Source organism: Akebia trifoliata, chromosome 14 (genome assembly GCF_017979445.1).
Source record: "Akebia trifoliata isolate Shusen 1 chromosome 14, ASM1797944v1, whole genome shotgun sequence".
NCBI lineage: Eukaryota > Viridiplantae > Streptophyta > Magnoliopsida > Ranunculales > Lardizabalaceae > Akebia > Akebia trifoliata.
This window is the reverse complement of record NC_141388.1, coordinates 3,062,117-3,077,987: the sequence shown is the minus strand read 5'-3', so window position 1 is coordinate 3,077,987 and position 15,871 is coordinate 3,062,117. Positions and strand designations below refer to the sequence as shown.

Sequence of the window (15,871 nt, the reverse complement as noted above, 5' to 3'; positions counted from 1 at the left end):
TAGGAGATTAAGTAGGAAAATATTTGGAATTGTGATAATATGATGCCCCTGTCACAAAATCGTAGATCATTTGCGTTGGGATACATAAGAAAATGATTTATGAATATGCGTATCCTGAGGTATCAGAAAATCATCAGTCAAATATTTATCTACTATTTTCCTTGTAGATTTTCACCTACTTAATAATTTAAAAAAAAAAAAGTCTGAAAAAAAGAAGATTTTATTAAAAGAAAAATATTGGCATTTACATAATTAAACTCAATTTTATTTAGGGAATGACTAGTTGCACACCACACATTACCAATTGCACTCCATCACTTAAAAATTTCCTTTTGCATTCCATTTGGATGATTACACTCCAAAATAATAATAATAAAAATATTTATTCCATTTTATTTTTCCTCAATTATGCCCACAAAAATTATTCCTAAGTAAATTTTGCAAGAAATATTTTGTCATTTTGAAATCATGTTTACAAAGTTAAATTCCCTTGAAATATACCAATTACTATTAATTTTAAATTGAGATTAGAATAAAGATTAAATTTTAAAAGATTAGGTATTGGAATATATGAGCATAAAATACAAAGGACTTATGTGGATACCCCTCTTCGTGCAAGAGCAAAAATTTATTTAAAAGTTTGCTAGCTCTCTGCAAGAGTAGAAGTCATCAAGAAGCTTTATTCAAACGCAATGACAATTACGAGTTAAAATAAAGATTAAATTCTAAAAGATTAGGTATTTAGAGTCCTCAAGCACTAGGTTAACATAGAGGTTTAATAATGAAAAAAAAAAAAAAAAAGATTTTTTAAAGGTTGGTGTGCAAGTAGTCGGTCACTTCTATTTATTTTCAAACCTCGAGGACAACTGTACCATCTCATTTATGAACTGACACCGAAAGGCAAGGTGATCTCTCTCTATATATACTTGTTATTAGGTTAGGGCACACTCGGTACTGTACCCTCAAAACCTTTGGTATTCGAAGAAACAAAAGTATCTTTTGAGTTCCTCCGTCTTTGGTCTTCTTTGGATCGGTGAGATTGCCTTCTCCGTTATTAAATCCTTTTAATGCGTTATATTTGACATATTCTTAGGTTTATTTGTGTTAGATTATGTTTTTTGTTAGTTTTGTTCTCGTCTTGCTTTGATCTTAAATGTTTACTAGGTTTTGATGATTTAAATCTGTTGCATGTCGTTGGAGCAATTTTTAGTTAATTTATTAGTTGGTCTCTTTGTGATGAGTTTGATTAGATCTTGAAGTCGAGAAGTTCATGTGTGTTGTGATTTCTGTTGAAAGTCTCTGTGATTTCGTCTTTTTTGATATAATTTCTTTTGTTTCTTCTCAATCTGGCTGATTTATTTTACGTTGATGCCATTTTAAATAAATTAGGAGTGGAAAATGTTTATAATATTGAGGATCATCTAAATCCTAATCTTTGGATTGTAAAACCCTAGCCCTAGATCCGAATCCCGTAGGAAGATCTCGTTGTTGTAAAACAGAGAACATATTTACAAGTATGTGATATTGTTTTCAAGTAACACTAACATCATTGTTCGTGGATTAGTGCCCACCAAGAATCACAGTGGGAAAAGTTCATGAGGAATTTCTTTTGATGCGTCTCTTTCCTGTGGAGGTCCAGTACATTATCGAAGTAACATCTGTATGGATTCTAAATAAATAGACTAAAAAAGTTATCTTTTGATGACTTCTCGGAGTTATGGTGGACTCCATATAATGGGAATCTTACCGAAACGCAATCCACTTTTTACTAAATTCCAATTCCGGGTCACTATTCATTTTAATTCCCAAAACGTGAATGTGCAAGATTGCAGGTTTTCAAGTGACAATCTCGTAGGTTTGCTACTTTTAGCGAGATCGTCAGTATATAAACCAGTGAGATTGTCACTTTAAACCTGCAAAATCGTCACTTGATGAAAAATCTGCAATCTTGCATGTCCACATTTTGGGAATTAAAATGAACAGTTAGCGTAAATTGGAATTATGTCATATTTGGTCCACAAAATGGTAATTTACCCCTATATAAACGTTATAAAATTCTGATTCAAGTCAATTAGTGAAACCAAAGATAAATTAACGTGGCAGCGGCTTGGTCAGGTTGTGTAGTTGGTCAGACCAACTTTTGATCATTGGTTCGATCCCAATGCTAAAAGAGAAGGCTTTCTTTTCATTGCTGATGCTATAAAAGGAACTTGAGGATGCAAGAGCTGGATCACCAAGGTTCATGAGCTGAATATATTCAACATAGGATGACTGTTTCTACCTAATAATTTCCTGATCATTTTTGTTTGTTCTTTTTCTAAAATAATTTATCATGTCGTGATTTTCTGTATCAAAATAAGTTTTACTTATTGTTACAGAAACTATTTCATTAGGCAAAATTAATTCTTCACTATATTGTAATATTCTTATTTTTCTGTTATTTATATGTACTAATACCAACTTTAAGCCGTTGGCATTCTAGTGATAAATCAGGTGATTGGTGTTTCGTGTTAGGGCATTAATTTTTCATATGTGAGGTGTCACCGAGTAGTTCCAACTTCTATTATTGTTGGATTGTACTCAGTATTTATCCTTTTGAGGACTTTATGAACAGACATGGACCCGGAAAAACATAGTTAAAGTAGAACAACATCATAGTCAATACTTGGCAGATGGAGCTTCGAGTGAAGAGCGGAGAGCCACTTGCTTGCCTCTTCTCATATAGCTCCGAACATCAATTTTGCCCCCTTGACTGAGAGAAGTGGAAGCCTTCTTAATTTATTCCATTTCTTTGTCAAGTGTGGCTGATATTATATTCCAAGAATTTTAAGTAACCATCATATAGCCCTTAAGGGTAATTTAGATGCACATCAGATGAAATACGACCATAGTTGACAAATTTTTATTTAAAACACATCTTTTTGAAATAAAATTGGTTTTATAGAAATTCAATTTAAACCATGATATTTTCAAAATCTCTTAAAAAAGTACATTTTATTAAAACAAAGACATTATATTTAGCAATCTGAAACATCCACATAATTTTATATTTTCAAATGATATTTACTCATCTAGAATAAACGTTGTTTTTGTTTTTAAACATAAAACAACAGTTTTATTTTATTTTATTTTATATGTGATGTTATTTGTTAAAATATATACAGTAACAAAGCCTAATCTCAAAGATTTGGGGTTGGTAAGCAAATCTTGTTCCTCCATTTCATTCAATCCAAATCAAATTCTTCTATTATTGAGAATGAGTTCATTACTGCTTTCAAGTGATTTTGGGTTTTCTTCTTGCTCTTGTTGGATGTTCAACTTGAATACTTAATCTAAGACTCGTGCTGGAGTGACATCAAGAATGTACCTCGTATCTCAATTTCCTGACGGGGAAGTTTGTAGGAACATTAGATGCTTTTTCGCTCATATCTCGATGAAAAGCATCTATGGTTTCTATACACTTCCACGTCAGGAAAGTGAGATATGAGGTACAGTCTTGAGGTCACTTCAGCATTATTCTTCTTTTAATTGAGTTTCTAATTGGCTTTCATTTCCGCAATGTTGCCCCTTTGATTGTTCCGCATATTTCTAACTGTGGGTAGGACTACCGAATGTGGCAACCGTCTAGCATTCTTTTTCACCTAAAAATTGCCCATACGGATCTTACCACCCACTCTATAGTATTCTCTTGAAGTTTGGACTACATCCAAAAATATTTGGTGAGATGGTCAAGAAGAGCTCACAAACGATATTTCTGTGTGGGAAGAAAAAAAAAAGTTGGGGGGTTGTATCTTGCACTTGTGCCTATTTTGTCCATGCTGTTTGGAGGCCCTGCTTCTGGTAGATATGATCCAGAAAATTGTATATAATCATATTTAATCCAACTGATTTCAGATGCCTCATAATAGATTAGTGTTTTGACCCCCCTTGTCCGGTAAATAATTATTTGTTAATGAATCGAACTTGCTGTTTGGATTCAGGTGCAAGAATGTCGACAGTGAGTCTCTCTTCTGCTTGCATGATCCGAAGTGGACCCCAGAGCAGATGTGCAGGTGCCCTAATCAAGAGTCGTCCATTCTCACTGGGGTCTGTGAAGGGTGTCTCGAAGGCATTTGGATTGAAATCTTCATCCTTGAGAGTATCAGCAATGGGAGCATTATACAAGGTGAAGCTCATTGGGCCGGATGGTGAAGTGAATGAGTTTGATGCCCCTGATGACACTTACATCCTAGACGCAGCTGAGGAGGCGGGCTTGGAGCTGCCTTACTCATGCAGGGCTGGGGCGTGCTCCACCTGTGCAGGTCTGATGATTTCAGGTTCAGTCGACCAGTCAGACGGGTCCTTCCTAGACGATAAGCAGATGGAGAAGGGGTATGTGCTGACTTGTGTCTCATATCCAACCTCGGACTGCGAGATTCACACACACAAGGAAGGTGATCTTTACTAAATTATGTTTTGGTGATCACATTTTGTTAGATTTGAATTTGATTTTGATTTTGGGGAGACCTGGTATGGGTTTACCTGATTGGATATTATATAAATGGTGGACCAGACGTTGGTTGTTTGGCTTTTCTATTTATTCAGATCATGTGTTGGTATTATTGTTATGTAGTTGTTGTTACTGATATTTGGTCTCAAGGTTCCTTAGTAACCAATCAGATCAAAACATGTGGAAGGGATATGAATACATTTTCAGTAATAAAATGTGGCTCTGGACACATTGTAGAATGGAGGAAATTGGATTTGTATAGCCATTCTGAATCTTTGGGTAAGGCTTTGAAAACGATTATGAGGACGGATGATTAAAATATGGAAGGGTTCACAAAGAAAATTGTATGTTTTCCGAAATATTTATAAGAACTAAGAAAATATTAAAGGAAAATCTGAACGTGATCCATAGTTATCTAAAACAAGGAGGCTGAAAAACTTCACTGGTGCTGAGAGAGACCTTATCCTAATATTGGGTGGAAACTACTGTGATGGGATTTCTTCATGACCCCATGTATATCGGTTTCCTTCAGAATTAAAAAATAAAAATAAAAATAAAGAGCACAATAAATAATATAAAAAAAAGAGCACACCTAACATAGTAAGATTTTAAGATTTGCTCAAATGGATTACCACATGATTAGCAATCCAACCCGGCAACCTTCAAATTTTAAAAATGGACCGTTATTCAACTTTTGCCGAAATTCTCAATTTTAAAATTAAAATTTAATGGTGATTATGTTCTTGGATGTCACAAGTTAGCCAAAGGACCTTTAGTAACGATGGAATATGTTCTTGGAAGTTAGCCCATGGACCCTTAGTAACGATAGAATGAATCTTTACTAGCTTAGTAAATCTAGTCGGACTAAAAAAAATAAAAAACATTTAAGAATCCAAAATTCCTTTCGGTTCATTTCATCTTCCAAAGATTTTGTTTTCTTTAAAATCTCCTCTTACGTCCAAAAATCTAAGTATATAAGCGAAAATGAAAAAAAGAAAAAGAAAAAAAAGAAGAGAAAGATGAATCTGATTGATGTTTCTTCTTTCCAGATTTAAGATGCATAAATATTACCAATGCAAGGGTGCCAGAGAGAAAGAGAGAGAGAGAGAGAGTAAAGAGAGATCAACTTCATGAGAGAGGAAGGCAAACCGGTTTTCCCAGATTTTCCCTTGTCGCTTCTTAATTGGTCGATGGACTTCAAAGGAGCCTTTTAGTGTTGCTGATACACCTGCGAGCGGCAGAAGAACAACTCAAGCATCTATAGAACAGATTTCGAGTAAGTGTAGAGTTGTAAGATTGTGGATCAAAATAAAGTGTCGGAATATTGTGATCCAAGGAGTTGGGTAGTTATTAAACTACGAGGCCTTTACACGCCACGTGGCACTTTTTTTTTTTTTTTTTTAAAGCCATCAAAGATACCTACACCACTACACGTGCTTCACATTTTAGCTCGAAAAATACGCGGGGTACTAAAACTAATAACGATCACAATATTACCTGTAATAATCTAGTGGTTATATCTCCTCCACACAACGCGGGAAAATGATGGCGGGAGTTCTGGGTTTCAGACCAACTGCAGTTCTCCGACCTCTTTCAACTCCAAGAAAACCGGAAAGAAGATCTTCTTTTAGGGTTTCTGCAGAGATTCAAGAAACATCCTCCTCACAAGAATTAGGGTATTCTTCCACTCCATCTCCGACCTTATCACCTCCTCCCAATTTCAAGCCCCCACAGCCACAGCGTTTTGCGGTTCGCTCCGACAAGAGACTCGACATCTTCACGGCCTCTCTCGCATTGTTTTTTCGTCTTGCCACCGGAGTTTTTGTTTCAGGGTATCATAATTTGATCAATCTCCAATTTATTTGGTTGTTTAGGGTTTCTATTGTTTAGTTTCTTTGATTAGGTTTTTAATCTGGTAATTATAGTTGGAGAAGTCTTCAAAATGAAACAAACTGTAGAAATTGTAATTCTCAATTCTTTTTTATTTTTTAATTATGTTATTTGGTTTATAAAAATGTTGATTTTCATTTACAACAAATGAGTAAAGATTCTAATATGAATAATTTCCAAAAATTTCAATAAAATTCTATTTATTCCAAAATACTTGCAAATTATTACAAAAAATAAGCCATCAATTAATCCAAAATTGCACTATGGACACACTAATATAATTAGTTTTCTTTGTGTGTACGAAACACTATAAATCATAGTTATACAAACAAAAGGTATTATTACTCAACCTAAAATTAAAAAAAATGAAAATCCCCTCTCACCATGTTTTTAATCAAATCTCTTATAAGGAAATTACAAATTTTGAATTGTGAATCATATTAAGATTCCAATGGTGGTGGTTAAGATTTCTAAATTGAAGGACTTTTACAACACTATATGTCATGATTGAGTATAATTATGGACCAAGCCTATTCCTTTCTGAAGTTTCTTGCATTTACATTTTATGGTGGCAGATATTCGGTATCTTTTGCTGAGATCCCACCTGGCGAGTATGCACTAGAAATTGCAGGTAATATGTGGAATCTATTCATTACTTCTATGTCAATTATCTTATTCAGACTTCTATGCGTATGTTTTCATTCTTTTAGTTCAAGCAAAAAAAGATAAAAATGGGAAAAGTATTTCTTTTCTTTGTTTGGGCCTCCAAACTAAGAATGCATATGGGTCTTTAGACCTTGACAATTTAAAATTCTGTTTGAAAATTGGTCTTTTTTATGTATTTATTATTATGTGCTTTTCTGCACGTATAAGATCTCTGCTGCCTCTGAAATTGACATTATGTCGGATTCCCTGGACCTCTTTGCCCCAAATATTGTTGACATTTTTTAAAATCGCTTTAATCTGTGAGGTTTCAGGTTGCTAGGTGCCCAAACAAATGAAGCGATAGTTTGGGATTGTTTGATATCTGTTCTATTTAAGATGTAATGTGCAATTATAGCTGTGACAGTATATGGCTAGCTAAATGGCTTGCCTCACACCTCAGCATTTAAAAACACTTTAATTGCATGCTTCCTCTTTTTTTTTTTTTTTTTTGAATTGGGTAAGCCTGTTTTTAATGAATTCAGGTGTCTGGTATCATCACCCAAAGACTTTACCAACTAAGCTAGTTGGTACCTGTAGCTCTTTCTTATTTTATATATACTTTTTTTTGGCCATTTCACAATAAAAATAGTACCAGAAGAAAAAGAAATATATTTAATGTAATTTCCTATACCGACAATGAGAGTGTGATGGTATAAATCTTGAGTAAGAAGTCTGCCAATATCCAATTGGGATGGGTCTCTTGACTTATTTCCTGATTGCCACTATTTTTTAACAGGGTTCAAGTTGAAAGAAACCTCAAAGTTAGGCCCCCGCCCAGAGAAGCCTATTGAGATTTATGAATTTGAAAGGTACACCTTTCATTGTGTTATATCAGTTTTCTTTTAGAATTCACTGTTGTTATGAGGTATTGGTCTGTGCTGGTCAATTTGAAACCACTTTGAATTTTTCCTATTAATACGTTTGATACCTTTGATGAAATAAGACTGAATACATGTGTTGCTTGCCTCAAATATTGATTATGGTGGACCATGCGGAAACTTCAGCTGTCCTTTCTGTCGGAAGGTAATATCAAAGTCTAAATGTTTACTTTACAATTATTTGTTGAAACATTTGCATAATTTTTACTTGAAGCGCTTGGGTTGTCTTTTCTGTTTCACTGCATTTCCTTATGATAAAATATGAGGGCTGCTATTGGCTCCCCAACATTTACTTATTCCACTCCAATTTCTTATATTATTTATCACACCCCAATTAAAGATTAGAACACACCATTCAAACATTATAATGGCTCAAAGTATCATATCAACATTATAGCACTCGTTCAATAATTTCAGTAGTTGTTTACAATTATGATTAGGCTCATATAAAATCTTAAATCCAAAAATAGAAATCTAGCACAAGAAAAAGAGAGAGAGAGGGAGTTTCTACTTGGCACCGCAACTTTTACTTATTCTCAACCATTTATTTATTTTTCATTATTTTGAATTGGGGTGTAATAAGTAAAAGTTGGGGTGCCAAGAGCAGCTCTGCAAAATATTGAGTATGGGTCGACTGTGGTTTGACCTTGTGTTGAATTATGGTTGGCTCATATGCGGATTTCTACTTATTATAGATCCAAGATCCAGAGGGCATTACAATGGACCTGAGTTCCCAATGAAAGCTACCCCTATACCATACATACTTACAAGTCTGGTAATACCACAGACCACTATCCTCTATCCCCTGTCATGCATATCAACCACACATTTTTTTGATAGGTTTAAATGTGAAGGATGGATTTTGATCCAAGGTCTGTGGTATTGCCACACACAGACTTGTAAGTGTATATGGGTATTGATTGTTCAATTGTTTGCATGTTGCTGCATATTATTAGTCTACTATGTATCTTTTAGACTAACATTTTTTTTTATTAATTTATTTATTTTGATAAGTTTGATTGACATTTAAATTACTGTACAGGTTAGGGAAATTGTGGCCATTTTGGATCTTGATGTTTTGTTTTATCCTTGCCCAAGAAATGGTCCAAATTTCCGACCCAAGGTTGCTCAAATGGGTGGAAAACAGCAGTTCCCTTACATGGTCAAATAACAATCCTTATCTGTTAAAATAATTCTTGGAAAATATTGTTACTTCATAGAATAACAGGGGCAGGTTGAATAACTGTTTTCTTGTTGCACAATATCCATAAATAGTATATATGTATACAACATTTGATCAATTCTTTGATTCTTCCACTATCACAAATCTTTGCAGTTTCCAGTATGTCTTTTGTTGTTTGTCAACTGTATGAGATGTAACACTGGAGATTTCACTGGTTGTAGTTTTTTTCTTCTAATTTATTGGTTTGGCTTGAATCATCACTTTTATTGTTCTAAACAGGTTGGTGCTCATCTTGAATTGACAAGGCATGAACTGAAACATACTACTTAATTGCATGATCCCATACCTTAAGATGATATATTTTCTTCCTTTGGATTATTTGTTTTACAACATTCTATTGTCTTAGTTGTCTTTCTTGAGCTATACTAGGATCGGGTACAACTTTTTTTTTCCTAGTATGACATGGCAGTGGAGATTGATTGGAGGAAAAAGATTTGTTTAGCCAACCCGATGATGATGAGACATGGTTCATCATCGTTCTTTTCCTTTTGTTTTTATTCGTCAGGGTTTTCTGCATTACATGATATTCATGCAAGCAATATTGTTTCTTTCGCTAATTTATGTAACCAAGACTATGGATTCTTCTCAGTCTTTGACACTGGAATGAATTATTAGACACACTACCCAGGAAGTGTTTCTGTGTTCAAATTTTCAGAGGTTGCCATGCTGATGCCAACACTTGGTGCCCGCATCAGATGTCTAGCTGACAGTTTTGAGGCATTGACACATTGTTTTTCCCAGTGAAAAAGGAAAAGAAAACCTTGATCAAATAGCTTTGTATCACGTTCAATGTTTTTCTGTCTGATGTTATCCTTATGTACTTTTGTTATAAAAACCTTTATTTCATCTCATTTTTTAAATCAAGATTATTCATGTTCATGTTACCTGTTAAAAAGATAAAATTCCCGTTCATGTTATACAATTTATTTGTATCTTTTGTTAGACCACCTTGTTATGAAAACATCATGTAGTGATTCTATATTCTATTAGGTCAAGGTTTCTATATAGATTACCTTTTATATTCTATGTTCTACCTTGATGGGATTCTAGATTATATTTGTAATTCAATAGGGCTGCTAAAAGTGCATTCTTGTTACTTGACCAACCTCTATCAAAGTTTATATTTTATCGATACCATTAATCCTTTAGCATCATCATGAATTTTACTGCAGAGTAGAATTCCTATTATTTGAAAGATGTTTTAAGTGGGAGCTAAGCCTCTTAACTTTTCTTTGATTGCAGGTTGATCCAAACACTGGTGTTGCAATGTATGAATCAGATAACATAATTAAGTATTTGGTTGGGAAATACGGTGTGTTTGCTTTTCCCATTCTGAACTTTCACGATTTTACTTTATTCTATGGATTGTTCTATCGATTGGACCTTTAGTATATTCGTTTTTAAACTTTATGTTTCAAGAGGGCCAGATCCTGTCTATGTTGTAAATTATTTTACTGTAAGAATGCCATATCTTAAGTCAAACACGGTTTTTCATTTGGTGCAAAGAAAATAAGGGTGGAAAGTCTTTATAATTTTGACCAACTATTCACCTGTATCTTTTTCTCGCTGTTAGTTACATTCTCGATTAGTTATTCGTCGGCTTCTGTGTAAGCACTTGACACTTTCTTTGGTTCAAGGATTGATTTGTTTACCTATAAAAAAAGGAAAGGAAAAGGATGGGTTTGTTTTAGAAAGGATTTTAATAACTTTTGTAAGTTTATGTGTTACTGCCTCGTACCGTGGTCCACTTCTAACCTTGTTGACCTTATTTGTATAGGTGATGGAACGGTCCCTTTTATGTTGTCACTTGGGCTACTAACTGTAAGCTTTTGACTTATTACTGAATCTGACCAAATCTAGCTTTATTCTGTTGTTTCTAGTTTGATCTTATTATTTTGTATACTGGAGATTCTTTTCAACTTTATCACACCTTGCTTAATATTGTATATTGCAGACTTTAACTGAGGGATTTGCCATGATTGGTCGTATGGGGAAGGTGAGATAGTTTAATCCTTGTCCATTTTTGTTTCTTCTAATGTTTAGGAAATAATAGAACTTTCAGTATATCGTTCCCAAAGAAAGGAACATAATGGAATCATTCTGGACAGAATCGTAAATTCTTGAATGGTGTGTGCCATTATAAAAACCACTTAGATTCCAGTATTTTATAATATTTTACTGTTCAATATCTTCCTGAACTCCTCATCCACCGATAAACATTGCTGCTTATTTCTTTTTTCAGGGATCCTCATATACTCCTTCAAAACTGCCTCCTAAACCACTTGAGTTATGGGCATATGAGGTTAGTTACTATAAAAGTAGAGGTTTAGAACACATTCCAGGCCAAAAGTTTCATACTTTTAGTCCTTAATTGAGGTGATGATTCAGATATAAACTTTCATGCCTTGGCCTTTGTTTTATTGTAACATAGTTTGGCTGCCTGAATATTTTTATCTATGACATTAAACATGTGATCTGCTTCTTCAGGGTTCTCCTTTTTGCAAAATTGTACGCGAATTTCTGGTTGAGTTAGAGTTACCACACGTGCTTTACAGGTGAATCCATTTATTTTCTGAATTAATAAGTGATTCAGTATTGTATTTGCCACATTCTATTTCAATGCACTGACTTGATTTTTAGAACATTAGCCTTTGTAAACTGAAGTAAAGGTAGCAGGACTATTCTGTCACCTTTGTAAAGTGAAGTATTAAGTGAATAACATCTTAAATCTAGGCCTTCCATAGCATCTCACCATGTTTCAACAGAGACATCTTGATTTTGGGGTGACCAGAACAAGAAATTTGGAGCAAGGTTCCAAAACTCATCTCATTTTGTTGTTTCGTTGAACTGAAACAAAATCTAAACACTAGTTCAAATTTTTGGAAAGTTTAGACAAATAAAGTTTGAAAAATGTGTTTAAGTGACTAATATTTTTTATTCTTTCTGAAGGGACTTATTAATAAGTGTATGTTAAAGGGAATGATCATAGCCTGTGCACAGTCTGAGCAAGGCCTGGTCACACCTTTGCTGACCTGAGTATGGTCTGGTCACGACCTTGTTGGTAGTGGAGTAAATTCTGTTTGCACATTATGTATCATGAGAAAAGCCTATACTTCACAATACGTACTGATGCTTATCAGAACAAACACCACACTGGTACAAACTTCATAGTCTCATTTCAGTATCTTGAAATAACAATGCCTTTTGGCCGAAACATTCTGGAGCAGAACTGTATCCTGGTTGGGATGTTATGAGACCGAGACTTTAAACCTTGTTTTGATCACATAATGCATGAACATGACAAAACATGATATAAACATTCAAGCGGTTCATTTATCAACAATGCAATTGTTGAAGAATGCGTTTCAAGTGAACTTTTGGTACCAACCTTGAGGAGATTCTTCTCTCAGAAGTAGATGAAGGAATAAATAGAAAAATGAGGAGGAGAAAGGAATGGGTCTCCTTTCTTCCTCAAATGCAGCCCCTTTCTTTCAAAAAGATCCAACTTGTCACCCCCTTCCCTCTCCAAACTTTTTGACCACTGATTTAAGGTGATAGACCTGAGAAGGCTATGGGACACGGTCAGTTGGGCAACAGTTATGAGATAGTGAGGAAATGAGCATGTAATACAAAGGCTGGTAAGGCAACGGCCAGTAGAGTGAGACCTGATTCAAAGACGATGGAGAGGTATGAATAACCAGGCATGCCATGCATGCAATGAACATGGTAAATATTGAATTTCAAGCCACTGAAGTTCGTGCTGACCTTTCTATCAAGGTTTGGGTGATGATATCTGGTCATTAATAACTTGATTGCTTTTACATGATAGTAGATAGAAACAATGCTCATGAGAGTCCTATTGATACGAGGAAATGTATGCCTGTCTGCCATCCACTGCTAAATAGCTGGAGTTTTCCAGAAAACCCTGCTAGTGGAGATTTCAAGTTATGCTATGTTTGTAAGGTTCTGAGAGTTGATTAAGTTCCCTTCTTTTTATTAGAAAAAGAAAATATCACTAGCACAAGAAAAACAATACAACTGCAGAAAGCTCAAGGTGGGTCAAGAAGACCACCCACATTAAAGAATTATGGAATCTCATTTAAATACGAAACCCTTGAAGAAGGCCCGTATGAATTCCTCCTGCAATTTTGAACAAAGGTTTCTTGGACAATAATTTCGTTTTATATATTCACTGTTATTACAGCTTTGTTCTGATACATATTTGCATTGCAGCTGTGCTCGTGGCAGCCCCAAAAGACAAATTTTATATCAGAAAACGGGACATTTTCAGGTCTCTTGCATTTATTTCTGTATCTTAAAGTTTCCTCTCTATTGTTCAAATGATTGCATCATATCCTTTATGTGCCTTATGTTGCTATTGTGCAGCGTCTCTGCTGTTCATATGATTGCATCATCATTGTCCTTTATTTTGTATCTTTTACTTTGGGAATGTATAAAACGACAGTATCTTTGTACCATATTGGACAGGCACCTTATTTAGAGGATCCCAACACTGGAGTAAAGATGTTTGAAAGTGCAGAAATTGTAGATTATCTCAAAGCAACTTATGTTCTTCCATAATCCAAGCACTCCTAAATATTTTTAGGGCTGTTTTATATTTATTATGTTTTGTATATTTATACTTGCTTCTCTCTTTTGGTTGTAAGCATGAATTTTTAATTAATTCAAAACAGACTTCTTCTACAGCACTCATAAATCCAATGTATTCATTTTTCTCCAATTGAAGAAAGCCCTTGATCTAGTTTGCTGTTGAGGTGGGTTACCTACCTACCCTATGTGTCTTACATGCACTCTATGCTTCCTAGTCTGGCTCTGATTTTCCTTTTATGAAAGCTGTCTGAATTTTAAGCTTCCGATGAAGTATGTTGGCCACCTTTTAGTTGGAGGCGATGTCAAAGTATAGTACAGGCAAATTATAGTTATTATTGCCCCAAGGCTATTTGTATGCTTAGAGGCTTACAGTGTGGTTGGTGTCTTTTCTTAGATGAACAGAAAATCTTAAAACCTCCGACCTAGGTGTTTTCTTTACTAACAAAGGCACGTCACTACATTGTAAAATGTATTGTCGTGTCATACCTTATTATACTGATCTTCTATCAGAAAAAAAAAAGACTTCTGAAACAGGGTTGGTGTAATCTGTCCCGGAGACTATTAAGTTGCATAACACAACCATGGTTTGATATTAGAATTCACCTTTTGTTAGGCTATGGTGTATTGAAACGTTTTATTTTACTTCTCATGGTTCTATTTTATTTATTTATTTATTTATTTATTTATTTATATAGTTTTAATTAAATGTAACAAAAATATGATCCAGGATTTGGGATTCTTAAAGGCATCATATCAGACACCTCCTAACCGTGATGGATCCCTCTCCATTTTACATGGGTGTTTTCTTATGTTTCCATAATTCATGATCTCACTCTTTTGTCTCGCATTTTTTTTGCGATTAAGTCCCTTGAAGCATAGAGGTTTAGCTGCACAATCCTTGTATCAGGGGGGGGATTAATAATATTGATCGATGCTATGTAGATTGAATAAATATTAGAATAAAACTTAGGTAAGTAGGATTTGTTCTACGGGGACAATCTTGATTCAAATGTTCGTTCGAATTGAAACCAAAACAGAATTTTGAAAAAAAGGATTTTTAAAAAAGATTAAAAAATTGCAGTTAAAAAATGAAATAAAATTGAAATAAGAATAAGAATAGAGATTAAAAATAATGTAAAAAGGGGTTTAGAGAGATTAAATTAACCTTTACAAGTTATCCTAATGTTGAATAATTCTCATTTTTAATTCAATTCATGTAACAAATCATTGTTCGTGAATTGGAAGTTAAATCGATTCATTATTTGAAGATAATTAGAAAAATAGTAATTATGAATCCTAAACTTAGAGGAGATTATCCAACTTATATTTCAAATTCCTCACAAAACATGATTAAGCTTGAATTCATCTAAACAATAATCATCAAAGTTAAAATTGGAAATACAAAGTGGATGATATCACTTTAAGAGGTTTCATAAGAACACAATTAAATAAAAAATAATTGAATTGAAACAACAATACTAAGATGAACTCGCTCCGGCATCATCGACCTCTCTAAAGAAAGTCTAACCGATCATCGTGAGGAACAAATTACAACAATAGTAAAATAAAGACAACATAGTAGAGAAGAGAATGAGAAGAATCTATGTTGTCATTCGATTCCTTCTTGATGATCCTTCAATGGAGTTACAAAGAAATTTAAAGAACAAAGATGAAAGAAAAATACTTTTGAGATTTTACTTCTACAAGAATTCTTTCTCTCAAAGAAAAAAAATAAAAAAATTACAAAAAAATTAGGAAGAAGAAGAGGGACAAGATGGACCATTTCTCTAGAGATTAAGGCTCTATTTATAGAGAAAAATGTGTGTAGAAGAGTCTAAAAGCAGCCTCAACTTTTCTTTGCACAAGAAGATAAAAGAGGGAGAACATGAGTTAAGGATTAGGACATTCCAAAGTGGGTTAAAATGCTTTTGCCTTGAGATTTAGATTTCAAAATGCTGATTTTCTGCACAAGAAACACACGTAATCAAATTTATGAAATTATTTATATATAATTAAGCTTAATTATCATCTAATAACATGTAACAAGATGTTTCG

The 15,871-nt window shown here is 34.1% G+C and overlaps 2 protein-coding genes across 3 annotated transcripts; both read left to right on the top strand.

The window, feature by feature from the left end:
- The first annotated feature begins 872 nt into the window (after positions 1-872).
- LOC147385523 (ferredoxin, root R-B1-like) lies at positions 873-4,607 on the top strand. Of its 2 annotated transcripts, none has more exons than XM_086422323.1 (2): positions 873-1,033; positions 3,981-4,607. In XM_086422323.1, exon 2 carries the CDS (start codon positions 3,989-3,991, stop codon positions 4,445-4,447), a length of 459 nt encoding a protein of 152 aa, XP_086278449.1. In that variant the 5' UTR covers positions 873-1,033; positions 3,981-3,988; the 3' UTR covers positions 4,448-4,607. The 2 variants fall into 2 exon arrangements, with proteins under 2 accessions (XP_086278449.1, XP_086278448.1); XM_086422322.1 differs by lacking the exon at positions 873-1,033 and adding an exon at positions 2,215-2,238.
- Positions 4,608-5,974: 1,367 nt separating this feature from the next.
- Positions 5,975-13,914, top strand: LOC147385522 (Thioredoxin family protein). The gene is made up of 12 exons (XM_086422321.1): positions 5,975-6,321; positions 6,955-7,010; positions 7,821-7,893; positions 8,089-8,107; positions 9,005-9,124; positions 10,448-10,517; positions 10,983-11,026; positions 11,160-11,201; positions 11,448-11,507; positions 11,693-11,760; positions 13,439-13,496; positions 13,694-13,914. The coding sequence occupies exons 1-12, from the start codon at positions 6,032-6,034 to the stop codon at positions 13,784-13,786; spliced, it is 993 nt and encodes a 330-aa protein (XP_086278447.1). The 5' UTR covers positions 5,975-6,031; the 3' UTR covers positions 13,787-13,914.
- The last annotated feature ends 1,957 nt before the right edge of the window (positions 13,915-15,871 follow it).